This window comes from Chenopodium quinoa, unplaced genomic scaffold (genome assembly GCF_001683475.1).
Source record: "Chenopodium quinoa cultivar QQ74 unplaced genomic scaffold, ASM168347v1, whole genome shotgun sequence".
NCBI lineage: Eukaryota > Viridiplantae > Streptophyta > Magnoliopsida > Caryophyllales > Amaranthaceae > Chenopodium > Chenopodium quinoa.
In genome coordinates, this window is record NW_018744092.1 from 4,042,076 (window position 1) to 4,063,014 (window position 20,939).

Below are 20,939 nucleotides of genomic sequence, written 5' to 3' on the forward strand. Positions count from 1 at the left end.
ACATAATATAACACCACCCATATTTCCTAACAGTGACCCACTCACAATTCTTGTACTTTGGTATAAAATTTAAAAATCATAAAAAAAAAGGTAAACTGTCGAAATTTGTTAACTCTTATACCAATTTACTATGTTAACTTCTTTACCAATTTGTCGCGGGTGATAATTTTTATATAATGTGTCAAACTGTCATCACAATGCTAACTTTTATACTAATGTGGTTAATTGACCCATGAAAGTTTATATTAATAGCATAATTTATATCAACTTTTTTATGATAACAATTTTATGTTTGATTACTCGTTATTCATGTCTACGCCGATGGTTGTTATTAGGTCTTTTGAGGACATAGTGAAGAGAATAATGCAGAATTTCTTTGTTGAGTAGATTTATTTTTAGAGTGGAATAATTTTTTTGGGTGGAAAAATTATATGGGATGTATATATAGTGGGGTTTTGGAGGCAATAAGAATTTGAGTAGAATTAGGAATATGGAATTGTAGATGAAAAAATATAACGAACCAAGTTTTTTTTTTTATTAAAAGATAAATTTAAAGTTTGTTACACAAATAAGGTAAAGTGGTTAGTATTATCAAACCGTAACAACTCAAATAAAACGTTAATTTTGTAAAAAAAAAAACATAATTTTATTTATTTATCTTGTTAACTTAGGATAAGGGCTGAAAAATAATCATTATGTTTCATATATTTGTTGATAATTAAAATTATTAGACACCAATAAATTAGCCAAAATTACTTTTCAGAAAATCTAGTTTACAACTTTACACTCACTGAGTTACCCTATTCGTTGTCTTCAAAAAACAAAAAAAAAAAAGTTATTCTATTTGTTTAACTATCCAAGACTCGTGAGAATGAAGTGTAGCTCAATTAGTTATAAGTCCTTATAACTCTTTTTGGATTCTATGTAATATAACTATAAAAAGATCGATTTTCATTTTAAAAAAAAAAAAAAAAGAACCATCCAAAGACTCGTTCAACTATCCAAGATTCCATTCCCTCAACTTTCTCTCTCCTACAGTAACAGTAAACCATGAACTATCTATCCATATGTTCTAATTAGGGTTTACAATTAATATCAATTAACACTATGTAACTATGTAGTTGCTTTTTTTCAGGAAATTACAAGTATTTTGATGAGTTGTTGCTAAAAATGACTACTTTATATGGGTTGCTGCTAAATTCTTCCGGTACCAATTTCTTTTACTTTGCTATTCTCTAAATTTTTTTGTTAATTGAATTGTTGTATTGAAGATATTAATAAAAAAATTCACTGCCCTTTTCAATTGATGTAGTTTTGGGTCATAAAAATGGAAACCCAATGCTTTCGTTTCGATATCGATTGTCTACTGAAGCCAATTCTAGAGACTTGATTGCTTGTAATTTTGTACCAAAATGGGTAAATAATTGTCTTGTTCTATTGATTTTTTTTTTATAAGCATATTAGTGTTTTGTATAGAATTTCTGAATTGCCCATCTTATATATTGGTAGAATTTAAGGTCAGAGATCAATTATTCAAACAAGAGGCAGATTTGATCTCGGTTTTCGATGTCTAGGGGAGGAAGTTATGGATTAAAGTTTGATGATGAGAGTGATGAGGACCCATTTTGGGTGCATTTTTCTAAGGAAACAATCAGGTATTAGGATTAGAAGAATTTGTGTGGAACTATATTGAGGTTGGGGGAGTAGTAGCTTGTAATTCAACTGAGTGGTTTGTTGTGCCATATTCTTTTCAGGGGTTTGAAGTCTTTGCTTGCTTTCCTTTCTCAACAACCTATGCAGCTAAAGTACATAGAATGGCCGAGTTTTCAAGACACGGTACTGCCTTTGCCTAACTTTTGGATGCATATTTGTTTATGTGTATTGTAATATTTTGCTGCTGTTGATTAGTGTAAGCCTTTTTCAGGTTGGAATAATTCTTGTCTAAACTTCAAATACTTGTATATGCTTGTTTGTGCTTGTGAAAACTTGCTACTAGAGTTCCGATTGGACTTGCGTCCCTTCTCCATAAAAATTGCCTTTATCTCGATGTTTTACAATGGAAACTCTCATTGTATATTGTCTTTGATGATAATTAGACTAATGAAAGCAGAATTGCTTATGTGATCCGACTTTAAACAGAAGTCTCTGAATTAGAATACGTTAAACTGTCATCTTAATATGTTGATTTGGCTACCTAGATGCTTAGTACCATTTAACATAGTCTAGTGTCTTGTATATATGGAAGTGCATAGATGATGAAGTATCCTGGACATAACATCTTCTAAATCCTTTGGCTAATCATAGATGAATGTTGTTATGTATATAGCAATTTTCTGCCGCAGTGAAATGATTTAAGCCATGCTGGGATAGAACTAAAACCCAAAGTTTATTTGTGTGTGTGTGTGTTTTTTTTTTCACCAGTATTGACAAATAAGCGTGAATGGAGGACAAGGAATATTCTCTTTCCAACCTAAGAGCAAATGAAACATGGGAGTAATACAAAGTAATTACTTGTACCCTTTTGGAGTTTTTGTACAAGGTTTATCAGTACATTATTCTGTATTTCATTGACGCTATCAGTGTCATTTTTCATGAAGACATGAGATCTATAGGACATTATCTCATCTTATATTGACTTAGATGTCTATCTTATATTGACTATAAGAATGACCATGTATAAGTGCCCATATCATTTCAGCCCCTTAATGAACACCTTGAAGTGGTTGAATATGTTGATTTGGTTACAGAGATGTATAGTGTCTATAATCTCTCCCAATCGTGATAACTGATTTTTTTAGTCGTCCTTCATTCAAGTCCCATTTAATGGCACCCTAGATTGTATATCAAAGACCTTTAAGGTTAATGCCTAGTCCTTGTTTGAGCTGCTATGGGACTGTTCCATGGAAACAGTAATTGATGAATACAGAGGATAATATGTCTAATATCTGGCCGTCACTGCCTTGTGTATTTCACTAGGGGGTAGAAAATCTTATATTTTCCTCTTTCTGTTTTTTGTTGCAGCTGCGAACTGCCACCCTCACCCTTGTACTTGTAGCTGCGCTTGTTGTTGCTTTGTCCTCAATTGATGCAGCTCTTTCTTATGTGTTGGTTCTGCTTCTGCGAAAACCTGCATAATGCAAAATGTTTTTGGGCTCGACTCTAGCTTAATCACAGAGTAACACTAAACATATCTGTAGCGTTGACTAGTCTGTAGCTTGATCACATCATTTCATTTTTGTGAGGATCATCATGATATATTTAAATTGTATACAGTGTAGAGTACGGACTAGTGAACTAGGACAAAAGGCTTTGGTAAAAAGAATGATAGAAGTTAAGTCTTGTTTGCCTATTATTTTGATTCGCCATTATTATGCAATTTGGTTTAATATCTTATGGCACATGAAGTGTGTAGTCTGTGTACTACCCTTAGTGCAGAAGTATCATTGAATGATGTGTTAATGTTGTATTACCTTCAAACCAACCTGTATCTTCTAGCCTGTTTTCGAGTCAATTTTGAGATTTTTTTTCCAAAAATTAAAGTGAATGTGTGGGGTATCCCCTAAGGTCATATAAGTTGATTTGGAATTATAACAAATTTATCAACTTGTCTATAAAGACCCCGAGAATGGGTTTGATTCAACTACAGGGCTATTTCAATATTATGTTACATACATAGGTAGTCAAGAATCCTTCATCTTCATTGGATTATCAACTACTTATTTGTGAATCCTTCATCTTGAATCCTTCATCTTCATTGCATTATTTTAGTATAACTAGTTGATAATCCAAGGCAGTGACGGCCAGATATTAGACATATTATCCTCTGTATTCATCAATTACTGCTTTCCATGGAAAAGTCTCATAGCAGTTCAAACAAGGACTAGGCATTAACCTTAAAGGTCTTTGATATACAATCTAGGGTGCCATTAAATGGGACTTGAATGAAGGACGGCTAAAAAAATCAGTTATCACGATTGGGAGAGATTATAGACATTATACATCTCTGTAACCAAATCAACATATTCAATCACTTTAAGGTGTTCATTAAGGGGTTGAAAAGATATGGGCACTTATACATGGTCATTCTTATAGTCAATATAAGATAGACATCTAAGTCAATATAAGATGAGATAGTGTCCTATAGATCTCATGTCTTCATGAAAAATGACACTGATAGCATCAATAAAATACAGAGTAATGTACTGATAAACCTTGTACCAAAACTCCAAAAGGGTACAAGTAATTACTTCGTATTACTCCCATGTTTCATCTGCTCTTAGGTTGGAAAGAGAATATTCCTTGTCCTCCATTCACGCTTATTTGTCAATACTGGTGAAAAAAACACACACACACACACACAAATAAACTTTGGGTTTTTGTTCTATCCCAGCATGGCTTAAATCATTTCACTGCGGCAGAAAATTGTTGTATACATAACAACATTCATCTATGATTAGCCAAAGGATTTAGAAGATTTTATGTCCAGGATACTCCATCATCTATGCACTTCCATATATACAAGACACTAGACTATGTTAAATGGTACTAAGCATCTAGGTAGCCAAATCAACATATTGAGCTGACAGTTTAACGTATTCTGATTCAGAGACTTTTGTTTAAAGTCGGATCACATAAGCAATTCTGCTTTCATCAGTCTAATTATCATCAAAGACAATATACAATGAGAGTTTCCATTGTAAAACATCGAGATAAAGGCAATTTTTATGGAGAGGGGACGCAAGTCCAATCAGAACTCTAGTAGCATGTTTTCACAAGCATATACAAGTATTTGAAGTTTAGACAGGAATTATTTCAACCTGGAAAAGGCTTACATTAATCAACAGCAGCATAATATTGCAATACACATAAACAAATATGCATCCAAAAGTTAGGCAAAGGCGGTACCGTGTCCTGAAAACTCGACCATTCTATGTACTTCAGCTGTCAGGTTGTTGAGCAAGCAATGACTTCAAACCCCTGAAAAGAATATGGCACAACAAACCACTCAGTTGAATTACAAGCTACTACTCCCCCAACCTCAATATAGTTCCACACAAATTCTTCTAATCCTAATACCTGATTGTTTCCTTAGAAAATTGCACCCAAAATGGGTTCTCATCACTCTCATCATCAAACTTTAATCCATAACTTCCTCCCTTAGACATCGAAAACCGAGGTCGAATCTGCCTTTTGTTTGAATAATTGATCTCTGACCTTAAATTCTACCAATATATAAGATGGGCAATTCAGAAATTCTATACAAAACACTAATATGCTTATAAAAATAAAATCAATAGAACAAGAAGACAATTATTTACCCATTTTGGTACAAAATTACAAGCAATCAAGTCTCTAGAATTGGCTTCAGTAGACAATCGATATCGAAACGAAAGCATTGGGTTTCCATTTTTATGACCCAAAACTACATCAATTGAAAAGGGCAGTGAATTTTTTTATTAATATCTTCAATACAACAGTTCAATTAACAAAAAAATTTAGAGAATAGCAAAGTAAAAGAAATTGGTACCGGAAGAATTTAGCAGCAACCCATATAAAGTAGTCATTTTTAGCAGCAACTCATCAAAATACTTGTAATTTCCTGAAAAAAAGCAACTACATAGTTACATAGTGTTAATTGATATTAATTGTAAACCCTAATTAGAACATATGGATAGGTAGTTCATGGTTTACTGTTACTGTAGGAGAGAGAAAGTTGAGGGAATGGAATCTTGAATAGTTGAACGAGTCTTTGGATGGTTTTTTTTTTTTTAAATGAAAATCGATCTTTTTATAGTTATATTACATAGAATCCAAAAAGAGTTATAAGGACTTATAACTACTTAAGCTACACTTCACTCTCACGAGTCTTGGATAGTTAAACAAATAGAATAACTTTTTTTTTTTTTTGTTTTTTGAAGACAACGAATAGGATAACTCAGTGAGTGTAAAGCACAATTCTTTCTCTCTCTTCAAATAAAACTATCGAAATAAAATCCCTTTTCCCCAATTAAATTTTTTATTCTTAGGGTTTACAGATAACAATTGAGGAAATAGACCATTACATAGTTCTTGGGTTAGTTACAGGAGAAGAAGGATCAAAGCTCACTGAGAAAGAAATTTCCACAGCATATCGAAAAAAAGCTATTGAATTACACCCAGATAAAAATCTCAACGACCCAGATGCTCCAGCTAAGTTCCAGAAACTTCGAGTTTCTTACGAAATTCTCAAAGATCCTAAAGCTAGGAAAGAATTCGATGATTTACTTAGGGTTAGGAGAGAGAAGAAGGTTCGGGATAAGCAATTCGATGCGAAACGACGTCGGATGATGTCGGATTTGGAGGAGAGAGAAAGGGCATCGTTTGTTGATCCGGAGAAGAAGGCTCGTGATGAAGAGGAGGCTATTATGAAGAAATTGGCTGAGGAAATTGCTAGAATTAAAGCTAGTTTGGCGAAGAAACCAGTTTTTGAGGAGGAGAGGGGAGAGAATGTGGGTGGTGTTGGTGGGGTTGCATTGGATAAGATTAAGGTGTTGAAGGTGAGTTGGGAGAAGGGCGATTCCGAGTATAGCGCGAGTCGATTGAAGGAATTGTTTGAGGAATTTGGAGATGTTGAAAATATTGTGATTAAGGGTTCTAAGAAGAAGAGTTCTTGTTCTTCTGCACTTGTTGTTATGGGATCAAAAGAGGATGCTGTAAGTATTGAAATTTATGTTTAATTTGCTTATTTTGATTGATTTAAGTGTTGGATTTTATTGAAATTTTGTTTTAAGTGATGAATTTGAATAATTGATTGTTTGTGGTTGTTTTGATAGGTTGCTGCTACTGGAGTTATGATTGGGGATTTATCAAATCCATTGCTGGTTTTGCCTCTTGAACCAACTAAACCAATGCCTTCTGTTAGAGCCCAAGCTCCGGTGGAGCGAGACGAAGCACCCATGGGGAATGTTGTTGGGGCGGGATTTCAGGCGTTTGAGGATTCAGTTCTTGATAAACTCAGAAAGGTTAGTTATTTATTTTATGTAATAATGTGATTGTTATAGTGTTATTCTCTATCTGTAGTTTGTATGAGGATTGTGAATAGAGGAAAAGGAATTGTGTAGGTTTAGTTGATTAATAGCTAAATGCTTAGCCTGCTAATTCATTCACTTATAAGTAATTAAGCTAAAGTAGGGCTTTTGGTATTATGAAAAATTTGCTGTTGGCGCTCTTTATCTGTTAATCTGTTATATATGTACTTGTACAATGGTAGAAAACTACTATGGCTCTCTTTATCTGTTAATCTGTTATATATGTACCCTGTACAATGGTAGAAAACTACTATTAACTGCCTCCAGAGAGATAAATGATATGCAATTTGAGGATAATGTCACATCTAATCCATTGCCGACTTGCTGTGTGGATAACATCGCATCCTCCTGAAATAGAAGGGAGTGAGGATCTCAAAGTGTTAGCTCCTCTGTCATGATCAGTTGAGGGTGAGCAAGAGACAGGAAGGGAGAGTGAAACAAATACTGGGTGTCTCTGCTGATTGCTGACTATGGACATGTAAAACCCACTGCCAATAATGAATATAGTGTCCGTAGATTTGAGTTTGAGTTGTTGACTGTGGAGATTGGTGTTGGCTCATGATGTTGTAACAAAATTTCCTCTGGGTACTATGTTTCCTGCACATGTTGACTGTGAAAATCCAAAGGGAAAGGGAGATAAATGAAAAAGAGGGTAGAAAAGGGAGGAAGAGGAGGAGGGGGGGGGGGGTAGTGAATTTTCCTCCAAATCTCTCTAACATTGGAGGGATTTGGTTTATAGAAGGGTAACGGAATACGGATTCCTTCATTTCCTTTCCCTTCTCTTGTCTTATTTCTTATCCAAATAAGGAAAATGTTTCCGTCCCTCACCTCCCTTCCCCTCTCAATCTTCATATTCAAACATAGTGTTAAGGCAGAGGGACTGAGGGAGTGTTACCGGAAGTTGTTTCCATAGGTCTTTAGTTTTGGAGTTTTGTTATGAATGTCGATGCTGTGAGCTATGTTTTGCATCAATATAGTGCAGAAGCAGAACAGAATAATAATGAAATGTCATATCTTTTAGCTGTGTGAAATTGATGAACTCCCTTTGTATAAGGTCTGATTTGAACTTGGTTGGCATAAAGCTCTATTGACTTTTTAGGTTTTGGATCACGAGAAAAAAAAATAAAAAATAGCTACTCCATTTTGCTTCATGGTTCTTGTTTCTGTAAAATGTATCTAACGACTTCCTATTAGTAAAACAACCCATGGTGTACTTTGGAAACTGTTTATCTTATGTTTTGGCATCTCTTTGTGGTATCTACTATCTATCTAATGCTAGTGCTGTTATGTGGCTGTTGGTTATACGGATTACTAGACTACTGATGATGATGTTGTGTTTGTTTGAAGATTTCTTTATTTTATTTTAATGTTTGCGATTTATTGCATGGTTTTTAATTCTATCATAATGTTGACTACCATGAGTTTTTATATTAATGAATTGTTCCTTATTTCTTTTGTTCCCTTCTTGCTGAACAGGCTGCAGAGAAACAAAAAACAAACAAGAAGGAAATTTAAGACAAAAGTGCTATTGATTTCACTGCAGAAGCTCCGGGCTTCACCCGACAGACTGTCGCTTTGGATGACTGCTTCCTCTTGACAGAATTAAAGTTTATCTTCTGAGGATCCCATCACAACTGTATGAAGAACCATTTTCCATCACAAGTGTGCACAACAATGGCCCAAAGGTCACGGAGCTACAAATTACCTATCAGAAGCTATTCTAAGCTTGCAAACTTGTAAAGTTGTAATGCTTTGAAAAATCTTTGTATATTTATACAAGTTGATCGTCATCTTAGAATTATAATTCGGTCACGATTGTATGTACATTTACTCACTTAAGAGCGTGTATTCGTTTAAAATTTGCAACAATGAATTCATCTGAAATATACAATACCATTGTAGTATAGCATAGCAAACTATGACATCACTAGCATTATGATAAATAATTAGGGGTGGGACTTCGGTCTGGCGGTTCGGTTTGACCTCGGTTTGAGTCGGTTTCGGTTTGGAGCGGTTCGGATTGAAACGGTTTAGTTTAGCTGGCGGGTCGGTTTGGTTCGGTTTGGGTTAGTCACGGCTCGGTTTGGTTTCGGTTTATTTCTTTGCGGTTTAAATTCGGTTTGGGTCATAAGCGGGTCGGTTTATAAACGATTCGGATTATGTCGGTTCGGTTTGATACGGGTCGGTTTAGGGGGCGGGTTTACCCGGGTCAATGTCAGTTCGGTTTACAAACGGTTTGGATCAAGCCGGTTTGGTTGGAAATGGGTCGGTTTAGGGGTGGGTTTACCCGGGTCAATATCGGTTCGGTTTATAAACGGTGCGAATCATGTCGGTTCAGTTTGAAATGGGCCGGTTTAGTGGAGGGTTTACACAGTTCAATTGGTTCGGTTTATGAACGGTTTGGATCATGTCGGTTCGGTTTATAAGCGGTTTGGGTCATGAATTCATGATTGTTTTAAAGATCGCGTCATGACCATGATTTAATGAGTTGATACATATAATACGATAAATCGATAATTAAGAATGTACAAGTATTCAATTAGATTGATCAACAAGTGTTTTAAACTTTTAAGTTTTAATAATCAGATATGTAAATAATAAATATGTTTATCGATTATAGTACATACCAATAATTCAATGAGGCAATGATAGTATGATAATGATACCAACCGTACATTCGTACGATATGATATACATAATAATTAATCTATAATTACATATACATTAATTTAACAATATCGTATTAAATCAATTTCCATTTCCAAACATTGCATTTCTTATAAATTATAACTTAAACGAGATTAAATGGATTTGTTATTTAGTTTGTTACTTTATTTAGATTACTAACTCAAACAACTTAATAAGTTAAATGGACGAAATCACGAAATCACTAAAGTGGTGATGAAATCATTATGCAATACTAATGTACGAATAGTCAAATATACAACGGTTAGATTGAATGCCCATGAAAAACAATGGTTAGATTTTCATTACTTTATTAGTTATTCGTATTATTACTTATTAAGTTATTATTAGTTTATTATATATACTGATATACAGTCACAAACTCACAGATATATATATAATATACATATAGAGATGTCAGATATTGATGTGCATTAACTCATTAAGTCATTAACTATGTCGTATTGAATCAATTTCAATTTTGAAACATTTGCGTTTCTTACAATTTATAACTTATAAGTAATAAACTAATAATAATAATAATAGTAATAATAATAATAATAATAATAATAATAGTAATAATAATAATAATTATAATAATATTATAATAATAGTAGTAGTAAACTAGTAATAATAATAATATTAACAAATAATTATACTAACAATAATAAAAATAATAATAATAATAATAATCCCTCAAAATAATAATAATAATAAATAATTAAAAAAACGGTCAAAAAGACCTCGAAAAGCACACAAAAAAAATCTAGACCGTTAGATCTAGATGAATATTCTTGAATCTACAAAAAAAAAAAAAAAAAAAAATGAACGGTTAGATGTTGAGATTGAATATAGACGGTTAGATCAACTGAACAAGTAAAACCTAAACCTAGAAAAAAAAAACCACTCTATCAGCCATTCAGCCGTTTTACATACTCTTCTACTCTCAATCACAGTTGAAAACATTTTCCTCCAAAAATCAAAGGAAAACATTATCCTCCAAAAAAACGATTCTCTCTCCTAGAGCTCATATCCTTCCCCGATTTTTTCTCCCTCCTCCATTGAAGCAGCTTGTGAGGTCTCAAATAGGGCTTGGTTTTTGGGTCTTTCGCTTCTCTGAGGTAGCGTACTCCATTAAAGCGACTTCTGTGCTTCATCTCCCCCATTAAAGTGTACTCTGGATTCTCCATTGAAGCGGCGCAGCGTGTGAGCATTATCTCCTCCATTGAACTGATTTGTGAGCTTTCTATCCTCCATTTAAGAAGCTTTTTAGCTTTCTCCTCCATTGAATTAGCTTCTTAGGTAGTGGTTAGATAGTTGAACATCAATTTCATAATCTAGGGTTTATCATTGATTAGCTTCTAGTATTGTTCATTTTTATTGTAATTTAGTTGATTTCTGTGGTATAAATTGTGTTTTTGATTTTAATGCTTGATTTCTGATTATAAAACACAATTTATAGTAGTTGAATTTTAATGGCGATATTATTGAGTAGCTCATATTTCAGAAATAAATCAGATATAAATTATGATTTCTAATATAATTTTTTCATATGATTTTAGATATAAATTTATTTTCAGTCATAAATTTAACAGGCAATCGAAACATAGAATCTTACATATTATGCTTCCCCTGTACATAGAATTTCACATATATGAGTAGTTGAATTTTCTAGTATGAGTAGGTCGTTTATTATGCTTTCCTGTACATATCCTCCTTGTGTACTTCTCAGATATTCCTATTCCCATCAAAATTTGTATAAATTTTATATTATTATGTTTGAAGTAAAATATAGTATAATATATTGGGGTAGATAATAATGAGTAAGAAAATATTTGAAAATAATAAAAAGAAAAGAAAAGGAGTAAAAGAAATGACAAGAGAATACAATATGATAAGAGAATACAATTAGAATTGAAGTTTTACATTAGTAAATAATTTTCTGTTCAACCAAACAATGGAAAATACTTAAAATGGAAAATCATTTTCCATTCAACTAAACAACGGAAAACTTTTTGGAAAATGAGTTTTTCAAATCATTTTACATTGAAAATGTTTTACACCCTACCAAACGGACCCCTAAAGTTCTGATTTCTGGCTTTTCCATTCTCGTTTTTTTGTTTTTTCAAATCTGCCTCTCCTTCAAGCCGTGAAAACTTAAGGTAATTTTTTGTTAATTTGATTTGTTTTCGTTTTGATTTGTTTTCGTTTTTGTTTCGGTTTGTTTATTTAGGGTTTTTGTTTTCGTTTCATTTTTGTTTTGGATCTAAAGTTCTGATTTCTGACTTTTCCATTCTCGTTTTTTTTTTTTTTTTTTCCAAATCTTCCTCTCCTTCAAGCCGTCAAACCTCAAGGTAATTTTTTGTTAATTTTTGTTGTTTTCGTTTTGATTTTTTTCGTTTTCGTTTCGGTTTTTTACTTTTTTTTATTTAGGATTTTTGTTTTCGTTTCATTTTTGTTTTGGATCTAAAGTTCTGATTTCTGACTTTTCCATTCTCGTTTTTTTTTTTTCAAATCTTCCTCTCCTTCAAGCCATCAAACCTCAAGGTAATTTTTAGTTAATTTTTGTTGTTTTCGTTTTGATTTTTTTCGTTTTCGTTTCGGTTTTTTACTTTTTTTATTTAGGGTTTTTGTTTTCGTTTCATTTTTGTTTTGGATCTAAAGTTCTGATTTCTGACTTTTCCATTCTCGTTTTTTTTTTTTTTTCAAATCTTCCTCTCCTTCAAGCCGTCAAACCTCAAGGTAATTTTTTTGTTAATTTTTTCGATTTTTTTCGTTTTCGTTTCGGTTTTTTTTTTTTTTTATTTCAAGTTCTGATAATCTACATTCTTGATTTTTTCTTTTGATCTCCAGTTCTCCATCTTCAAATCTCCTTCAAGCCGTCAAAGGTAATTACTTTGTTTCCATTTCGTTTTTTTTTTAATACAGTTTTTCTATTTTTGTATTTGATTGTTGTTGTTCTTGCTTGAATATAGTCGAAATATGCCTAAAATCTGTTGTTGATTGTATTTTTGTTTTTTACGGGAAAATGGTAGATTTGTGCTGTTTTGTTGTTTATTATGCTCGATTTAAAAGTAATGATGATGGGTTGTTCAGATTATTTGATTATTTGATTATTGTTGTTGTTCTTGCTTGAATATAGTCGAAATATGCCTAAAATTTGTATTGTTAATTTCTGTTATTCAAAACAATTTTTTTTATTCTTATTCTAAGTTTCGATCTTTTGTTCATTAATTGTTCTGCAATGTATATTTCGTTATTTTGTGCTTTTTTTTTTTGTGATTTTTTTTTTTTGTGTATATGATCATGATGTTGAGTATATGAATTTGATGGGGTTTTTTATGGTTTATACTATATGATACTTGTATAAAAAAAAGCATATATTATAATTTATAATTCAATGTATCATGTAGTTTTAGTTAGTGTTATGTTGTGTATTTATGTCCCAAATCCCAATTTTAACCAAGAATTGTTTGTGGGAAGTATGATATGAGGATTTTTTTATTTTTTTTTAGAGGGATCAGGGATGTAATTTTTGTTCAAATTTAGTTTTTGTGTATATGATCATGATGTTGAGTGTTCATGATATTCTGGGTGTGTCCTACAATGTACCAATATTACTCAAAAATATTTCACATGGAATCTATGATTAATTCTTTCCTTGTTCTATATTTGCCCCTTCTTTTCTTTTTAATGGTTTTTATTTAAATTGTAGTACAAATTGAGTTGTCATTAGACAGTGGTTATAATGGCTAATGATTTCAAAATGGATGCACTCCTGTCTTTCACATTCATTATAACACCTTAAATAGTAGGATTGGTTTTCTAAATTTGTCTTAAACTGCCATTTTGTATTGTACTATTGTTCTTTTCTCCTTTATAAGTCTTCATATGTTAGCTGGATTTTCATGATTTAATTCTTCATAGAGGGATTGTTATAATTTTTCCATCTAATTATTTTAGTTTAGTTTAGTTTGTGTGTGTGTGTGTTTTTTTTTTTTTTTTTTGGGAAACTAAACTCCAAGTAATGGACTATAAAATAATTGTGCCTAATGTCATACTTTGTACATTCTGCCAAGTCCAACATTTATTAAATGGGCCTAGTTTGTCTGAGGCCTCTATTAGTTTGTTAGTTTGTTACCATTACGTACTTAAAATGTATACTTGTATGATTGGCTTAAAGGACTCTTTAGTTGATCAATTAGATCACACATTTTGAGCCATTAAGAATTAGGACTCCCTTATATTATTCTCTTATTCTTTCTCCATCATAGCGAAGAAGCTCTCGAATCCCCAACCTGTCGATGTAGGTCTAATTTGACAGAACCACGTAAATGTTTTGTGTTATTTGTTTATCTTCTTTATTGCTTTTCTCGTTCATGTTTTTCATTGACTTATTATGCAATGATTAAACATAATATAACACCACCCATATTTCCTAACAGTAACCCACTCACAATTCTTGTACTTTGGTATAAAATTTAAAAATCATAAAAAAAAGGTAAACTGTCAAAATTTGTTAACTTTTATACCAATTTACTATGTTAACTTCTTTACCAATTTGTTGCGGGTGATAATTTTTATATAATGTGTCAAACTGTCATCACAATGCTAACTTTTATACTAATGTGGTTAATTGACCCATGAAAGTTTATATTAATAGCATAATTTATATCAACTTTTTTATGATAACAATTTTATGTTTGATTACTCGTTATTCATGTCTACGCCGATGGTTGTTATTAGGTCTTTTGAGGACATAGTGAAGAGAATAATGCAGAATTTCTTTGTTGAGTAGATTTATTTTTAGAGTGGAATAATTTTTTTGGGTGGAAAAATTATATGGGATGTATATATAGTGGGGTTTTGGAGGCAATAAGAATTTGAGTAGAATTAGATATAGGGAATTGTAGATGAAAAAATATAAAGAACCAAGTTTTTTTTTTTTATTAAAAGATAAATTTAAAGTTTGTTACACAAATAAGGTAAAGTGGTTAGTATTATCAAACCGTAACAACTCAAATAAAACGTTAATTTTGTAAAAAAAAAAAAACATAATTTTATTTATTTATCTTGTTAACTTAGGATAAGGGCTGAAAAATTATCATTATGTTTCATATATTTGTTGATAATTAAAATTATTAGACACCAATAAATTAGCCAAAATTACTTTTCAGAAAATCTAGTTTACAACTTTACACTCACTAAGTTACCCTATTCGTTGTCTTCAAAAAACAAAAAAAAAAAGTTATTCTATTTGTTTAACTATCCAAGACTCGTGAGAGTGAAGTGTAGCTCAAGTAGTTATAAGTCCTTATAACTCTTTTTGGATTCTATGTAATATAACTATAAAAAGATCGATTTTCATTTAAAAAAAAAAAAAAAAAAAAGAACCATCCAAAGACTCGTTGAACTATCCAAGATTCCATTCCCTCGACTTTCTCTCTCCTACAGTAACAGTAAACCATGAACTATCTATCCATATGTTCTAATTAGGGTTTACAATTATATCAATTAACACTATGTAACTATGTAGTTGCTTTTTTTCAGGAAATTACAAGTATTTTGATGAGTTGCTGCTAAAAATGACTACTTTATATGGGTTGCTGCTAAATTCTTCCGGTACCAATTTCTTTTACTTTGCTATTCTCTAAATTTTTTTGTTAATTGAATTGTTGTATTGAAGATATTAATAAAAAAATTCACTGCCCTTTTCAATTGATGTAGTTTTGGGTCATAAAAATGGAAACCCAATGCTTTCGTTTCGATATCGATTGTCTACTGAAGTCAATTCTAGAGACTTGATTGCTTGTAATTTTGTACCAAAATGGGTAAATAATTGTCTTCTTGTTCTATTGATTTTTTTTTTTTTTTTTTTATAAGCATATTAGTGTTTTGTATAGAATTTCTGAATTGCCCATCTTATATATTGGTAGAATTTAAGGTCAGAGATCAATTATTCAAACAAGAGGCAGATTCGACCTCGGTTTTCGATGTCTAGGGGAGGAAGTTATGGATTAAAGTTTGATGATGAGAGTGATGAGGACCCATTTTGGGTGCATTTTTCTAAGGAAACAATCAGGTATTAGGATTAGAAGAATTTGTGTGGAACTATATTGAGGTTGGGGGAGTAGTAGCTTGTAATTCAACTAAGTGGTCTGTTGTGCCATATTCTTTTCAGGGGTTTGAAGTCTTTGCTTGCTTTCCTTGCTCAACAACCTGAGCAGCTGAAGTACATAGAATGGCCGAGTTTTCAGGACACGGTACCGCCTTTGCCTAACTTTTGGATGCATATTTGTTTATGTGTATTGTAATATTCTGCTGCTGTTGATTAATGTAAGCCTTTTCCAGGTTGAAATAATTCTTGTCTAAACTTCAAATACTTGTATATGCTTGTTTGTGCTTGTGAAAACTTGCTACTAGAGTTCTGATTGGACTTGCGTCCCCTCTCCATAAAAATTGCCTTTATCTCGATGTTTTACAATGGAAACTCTCATTGTATATTGTCTTTGATGATAATTAGACTGATGAAAGCAGAATTGCTTATGTGATCCGACTTTAAACAGAAGTCTCTGAATCAGAATACGTTAAACTGTCAGCTCAATATGTTGATTTGGCTACCTAGATGCTTAGTACCATTTAACATAGTCTAGTGTCTTGTATATATGGAAGTGCATAGATGATGGAGTATCCTGGACATAAAATCTTCTAAATCCTTTGGCTAATCATAGATGAATGTTATGTATACAGAAATTTTCTGCCGTAGTGAAATGATTTAAGCTATGCTAGGATAGAACAAAAACCCAAAGTTTATAAGAATGACCATGTATAAGTGCCCATATCATTTCAACCCCTTAATGAACACCTTGAAGTGGTTGAATATGTTGATTTGGTTACAGAGATGTATAATGTCTATAATCTCTCCCAATCGTGATAACTGATTTTTTTAGCCGTCCTTCATTCAAGTCCCATTTAATGGCACCCTAGATTGTATATCAAAGACCTTTAAGGTTAATGCCTAGTCCTTGTTTGAACTGCTATGGGACTGATCCATGGAAACAGTAATTGATGAATACAGAGGATAATATGTCTAATATCTGGCCGTCACTGCCTTGTGTATTTCACTAGGGGGTAGAAAATCTTATATTTTCCTCTTTCTGTTTTTTGTTGCAGCTACGAACTGCCACCCTCACCCTTGTACTTGTAGCTGCGCTTGTTGTTGCTTTGTCCTCAATTGATGCAGCTCTTTCTTATGTGTTGGCTCTACTTCTGCGAAAACCTGCATAATGCAAACTGTTTTTGGGCTCAACTCTAGCTTAATCACAAAGAAACACTAAACATATCTGTAGCGTTGACTAATCTGTAGCTTGATCACATCATTTCATTTTTGTGAGGCTCATCATGATATATTTAAATTGTATACAGTGTAGAGTACGGACTAGTGAACTAGGACAAAAGGCTTTGGTAAAAAGAATGATAGAAGTTAAGTCTTGTTTGCCTATTATTTTGATTCGCCATTATTATGCAATTTGGTTTAATATCTTATGGCACATGAAGTGTGTAGTCTGTGTACTACCCTTAGTGCAGAAGTATCATTGAATGATGTGTTAATGTTGTATTACCTTCAAACCAACCTGTATCTTCTAGCCTGTTTTCGAGTCAATTTTGAGATTTTTTTTCCAAAAATTAAAGTGAATGTGTGGGGTATCCCCTAAGGTCATATAAGTTGATTTGGAATTATAACAAATTTATCAACTTGTCTATAAAGACCCCGAGAATGGGTTTGATTCAACTACAGGGCTATTTCAATATTATGTTACATACATAGGTAGTCAAGAATCCTTCATCTTCATTGGATTATCAACTAGTTATTTGTGAATCCTTCATCTTGAATCCTTCATCTTCATTGCATTATTTTAGTATAACTAGTTGATAATCCAAGGCAGTGACGGCCAGATATTAGACATATTATCCTCTGTATTCATCAATTACTGCTTTCCATGGAAAAGTCTCATAGCAGTTCAAACAAGGACTAGGCATTAACCTTAAAGGTCTTTGATATACAATCTAGGGTGCCATTAAATGGGACTTGAATGAAGGACGGCTAAAAAAATCAGTTATCACGATTGGGAGAGATTATAGACATTATACATCTCTGTAACCAAATCAACATATTCAATCACTTTAAGGTGTTCATTAAGGGGTTGAAAAGATATGGGAACTTATACATGGTCATTCTTATAGTCAATATAAGATAGACATCTAAGTCAATATAAGATGAGATAGTGTCCTATAGATCTCATGTCTTCATGAAAAATGACACTGATAGCATCAATAAAATACAGAGTAATGTACTGATAAACCTTGTACCAAAACTCCAAAAGGGTACAAGTAATTACTTCGTATTACTCCCATGTTTCATCTGCTCTTAGGTTGGAAAGAGAATATTCCTTGTCCTCCATTCACGCTTATTTGTCAATACTGGTGAAAAAAAAACACACACACACACAAATAAACTTTGGGTTTTTGTTCTATCCCAGCATGGCTTAAATCATTTCACTGCGGCAGAAAATTGTTGTATACATAACAACATTCATCTATGATTAGCCAAAGGATTTAGAAGATTTTATGTCCAGGATACTCCATCATCTATGCACTTCCATACATACAAGACACTAGACTATGTTAAATGGTACTAAGCATCTAGGTAGCCAAATCAACATATTGAGCTGACAGTTTAACGTATTCTGATTCAGAGACTTTTGTTTAAAGTCGGATCACATAAGCAATTCTGCTTTCATCAGTCTAATTATCATCAAAGACAATATACAATGAGAGTTTCCATTGTAAAACATCGAGATAAAGGCAATTTTTATGGAGAGGGGACGCAAGTCCAATCAGAACTCTAGTAGCATGTTTTCACAAGCATATACAAGTATTTGAAGTTTAGACAGGAATTATTTCAACCTGGAAAAGGCTTACATTAATCAACAGCAGCATAATATTGCAATACACATAAACAAATATGCATCCAAAAGTTAGGCAAAGGCGGTACCGTGTCCTGAAAACTCGACCATTCTATGTACTTCAGCTGCCAGGTTGTTGAGCAAGCAATGACTTCAAACCCCTGAAAAGAATATGGCACAACAAACCACTCAGTTGAATTACAAGCTACTACTCCCCCAACCTCAATATAGTTCCACACAAATTCTTCTAATCCTAATACCTGATTGTTTCCTTAGAAAATTGCACCCAAAATGGGTTCTCATCACTCTCATCATCAAACTTTAATCCATAACTTCCTCCCCTAGACATCGAAAACCGAGGTCGAATCTGCCTCTTGTTTGAATAATTGATCTCTGACCTTAAATTCTACCAATATATAAGATGGGCAATTCAGAAATTCTATACAAAACACTAATATGCTTATAAAAAAAAATCAATAGAACAAGAAGACAATTATTTACCCATTTTGGTACAAAATTACAAGCAATCAAGTCTCTAGAATTGACTTCAGTAGACAATCGATATCGAAACGAAAGCATTGAGTTTCCATTTTTATGACCCAAAACTACATCAATTGAAAAGGGCAGTGAATTTTTTTATTAATATCTTCAATACAACAATTCAATTAACAAAAAAATTTAGAGAATAGCAAAGTAAAAGAAATTGGTACCGGAAGAATTTAGCAGCAACCCATATAAAGTAGTCATTTTTAGCAGCAACTCATCAAAATACTTGTAATTTCCTGAAAAAAAGCAACTACATAGTTACATAGTGTTAATTGATATTAATTGTAAACCCTAATTAGAACATATGGATAGATAGTTCATGGTTTACTGTTACTGTAGGAGAGAGAAAGTCGAGGGAATGGAATCTTGGATAGTTCAACGAGTCTTTGGATGGTTCTTTTTTTTTTTTTTTTTTTTAAATGAAAATCGATCTTTTTATAGTTATATTACATAGAATCCAAAAAGAGTTATAAGGACTTATAACTACTTGAGCTACACTTCACTCTCACGAGTCTTGGATAGTTAAACAAATAGAATAACTTTTTTTTTTTGTTTTTTGAAGACAACGAATAGGGTAACTTAGTGAGTGTAAAGTTGTAAACTAGATTTTCTGAAAAGTAATTTTGGCTAATTTATTGGTGTCTAATAATTTAATTATCAACAAATATGTGAAACATAATGATAATTTTTCAGCCCTTATCCTAAGTTAACAAGATAAATAAATAAAATTATGTTTTTTTTTTTACAAAATTAACGTTTTAGTTGAGTTGTTACGGTTTGATAATACTAACCACTTTACCTTATTTGTGTAACAAACTTTAAATTTATCTTTTAATAAAAAAAAAAACTTGGTTCGTTATATTTTTTCATCTACAATTCCATATTCCTAATTCTACTCAAATTCTTATTGCCTCCAAAACCCCACTATATATACATCCCATATAATTTTTCCACCCAAAAAAATTATTCCACCCTAAAAATAAATCTACTCAACAAAGAAATTCTGCATTATTCTCTTCACTATGTCCTCAAAAGACCTAATAACAACCATCGGCGTAGACATGAATAACGAGTAATCAAACATAAAATTGTTATCATAAAAAAGTTGATATAAATTATGCTATTAATATAAACTTTAATGGGTCAATTAACTACATTAGTATAAAAGTTAGCATTGTGATGACAGTTTGACACATTATATAAAAATTATCACCCGCAACAAATTGGTAAAGAAGTTAACATAGTAAATTGGTATAAGAGTTAACAAATTTCGACAGTTTACCCTTTTTTTTTATGATTTTTAAATTTTATACCAAAGTACAAGAATTGTGAGTGGGTCACTGTTAGGAAATATGGGTGGTGTTATATTATGTTTAATCATTGCATAATAAGTCAATGAAAAACATGAACGAGAAAAGCTATAAAGAAGATAAACAAATAACACAAAACATTTACGTGGTTCTGTCAAATAGACCTACATCGACAGGTTGGGGATTCGAGAGCTTCTTCGCTATGATGGAGAAAGAATAAGAGAATAATATAAGGGAGTCCTAATTCTTAATGGCTCAAAATGTGTGATCTAATTGATCAACTAAAGAGTCCTTTAAAAACACAGAAAAACCATATAATAAAGTCCCAAAGTACTCCCAAAGTATAGCTTAAATAGTCGTCATAG

The 20,939-nt window shown here is 32.2% G+C and overlaps 3 protein-coding genes and 4 long non-coding RNA genes across 7 annotated transcripts; 4 read left to right on the plus strand and 3 right to left on the minus strand.

Annotated features, from left to right (window-relative positions):
- The first annotated feature begins 668 nt into the window (after positions 1-668).
- LOC110691929 lies at positions 669-1,816 on the plus strand. The gene is made up of 4 exons (XR_002505357.1): positions 669-1,207; positions 1,313-1,416; positions 1,510-1,655; positions 1,755-1,816. It is a non-coding gene; the product is annotated as an uncharacterized LOC110691929 (long non-coding RNA).
- Positions 1,817-4,632: 2,816 nt separating this feature from the next.
- On the minus strand, positions 4,633-5,149 carry LOC110691931. Its single transcript, XR_002505359.1, has 2 exons — positions 5,077-5,149; positions 4,633-4,977 (listed from the first exon to the last, which is right to left on the minus strand). It is a non-coding gene; the product is annotated as an uncharacterized LOC110691931 (long non-coding RNA).
- Positions 5,150-5,152: 3 nt separating this feature from the next.
- Positions 5,153-5,681, minus strand: LOC110691930. Its single transcript, XR_002505358.1, has 3 exons — positions 5,528-5,681; positions 5,319-5,422; positions 5,153-5,222 (listed from the first exon to the last, which is right to left on the minus strand). It is a non-coding gene; the product is annotated as an uncharacterized LOC110691930 (long non-coding RNA).
- A 1-nt stretch (position 5,682) lies between these two features.
- Positions 5,683-8,857, plus strand: LOC110692035 (dnaJ homolog subfamily C member 17-like). Its single transcript, XM_021869028.1, has 4 exons — positions 5,683-5,712; positions 6,027-6,692; positions 6,813-7,001; positions 8,544-8,857. Exons 1-4 carry the CDS (start codon positions 5,683-5,685, stop codon positions 8,580-8,582), a joined length of 924 nt encoding a protein of 307 aa, XP_021724720.1. The 3' UTR covers positions 8,583-8,857.
- A 1,739-nt stretch (positions 8,858-10,596) lies between these two features.
- Positions 10,597-12,504, plus strand: LOC110691932. Its single transcript, XR_002505360.1, has 3 exons — positions 10,597-10,989; positions 12,092-12,106; positions 12,480-12,504. It is a non-coding gene; the product is annotated as an uncharacterized LOC110691932 (long non-coding RNA).
- Positions 12,505-12,602: 98 nt separating this feature from the next.
- LOC110691933 lies at positions 12,603-17,398 on the plus strand. Its single transcript, XM_021868913.1, has 6 exons — positions 12,603-12,640; positions 15,303-15,374; positions 15,480-15,583; positions 15,689-15,834; positions 15,934-16,015; positions 16,926-17,398. The coding sequence occupies exons 2-6, from the start codon at positions 15,338-15,340 to the stop codon at positions 17,037-17,039; spliced, it is 483 nt and encodes a 160-aa protein (XP_021724605.1). The 5' UTR covers positions 12,603-12,640; positions 15,303-15,337; the 3' UTR covers positions 17,040-17,398.
- Positions 17,399-18,640: 1,242 nt separating this feature from the next.
- On the minus strand, positions 18,641-19,895 carry LOC110691934. The gene is made up of 4 exons (XM_021868914.1): positions 19,429-19,895; positions 19,220-19,323; positions 18,979-19,124; positions 18,641-18,879 (listed from the first exon to the last, which is right to left on the minus strand). Exons 1-4 carry the CDS (start codon positions 19,463-19,465, stop codon positions 18,840-18,842), a joined length of 327 nt encoding a protein of 108 aa, XP_021724606.1. The 5' UTR covers positions 19,466-19,895; the 3' UTR covers positions 18,641-18,839.
- Between the last annotated feature and the right edge of the window lie 1,044 nt (positions 19,896-20,939).

What these genes read in the sequence shown, in the direction of transcription:
- LOC110691934 (XM_021868914.1), bottom strand. Translation starts at nt 19,465, where the DNA reads ATGACTACTTTATATGGGTTGCTGCTAAATTCTTCCG. An exon ending in GTTGCTGCTAAATTCTTCCG is followed by an intron (nt 19,324 to 19,428) that starts GTACCAATTTCT and finishes CAATTGATGTAG; the next exon opens with TTTTGGGTCATAAAAATGGA. An exon ending in TTTTCTAAGGAAACAATCAG is followed by an intron (nt 18,880 to 18,978) that starts GTATTAGGATTA and finishes TATTCTTTTCAG; the next exon opens with GGGTTTGAAGTCATTGCTTG.
- LOC110692035 (XM_021869028.1), top strand. Translation starts at nt 5,683, where the DNA reads ATGGTTTACTGTTACTGTAGGAGAGAGAAA. An exon ending in TGGGATCAAAAGAGGATGCT is followed by an intron (nt 6,693 to 6,812) that starts GTAAGTATTGAA and finishes TTGTTTTGATAG; the next exon opens with GTTGCTGCTACTGGAGTTAT. An exon ending in TTCTTGATAAACTCAGAAAG is followed by an intron (nt 7,002 to 8,543) that starts GTTAGTTATTTA and finishes CTTGCTGAACAG; the next exon opens with GCTGCAGAGAAACAAAAAAC.
- LOC110691933 (XM_021868913.1), top strand. Translation starts at nt 15,338, where the DNA reads ATGACTACTTTATATGGGTTGCTGCTAAATTCTTCCG. An exon ending in GTAATTTTGTACCAAAATGG is followed by an intron (nt 15,584 to 15,688) that starts GTAAATAATTGT and finishes ATATATTGGTAG; the next exon opens with AATTTAAGGTCAGAGATCAA. An exon ending in GGCCGAGTTTTCAGGACACG is followed by an intron (nt 16,016 to 16,925) that starts GTACCGCCTTTG and finishes TTTTTGTTGCAG; the next exon opens with CTACGAACTGCCACCCTCAC.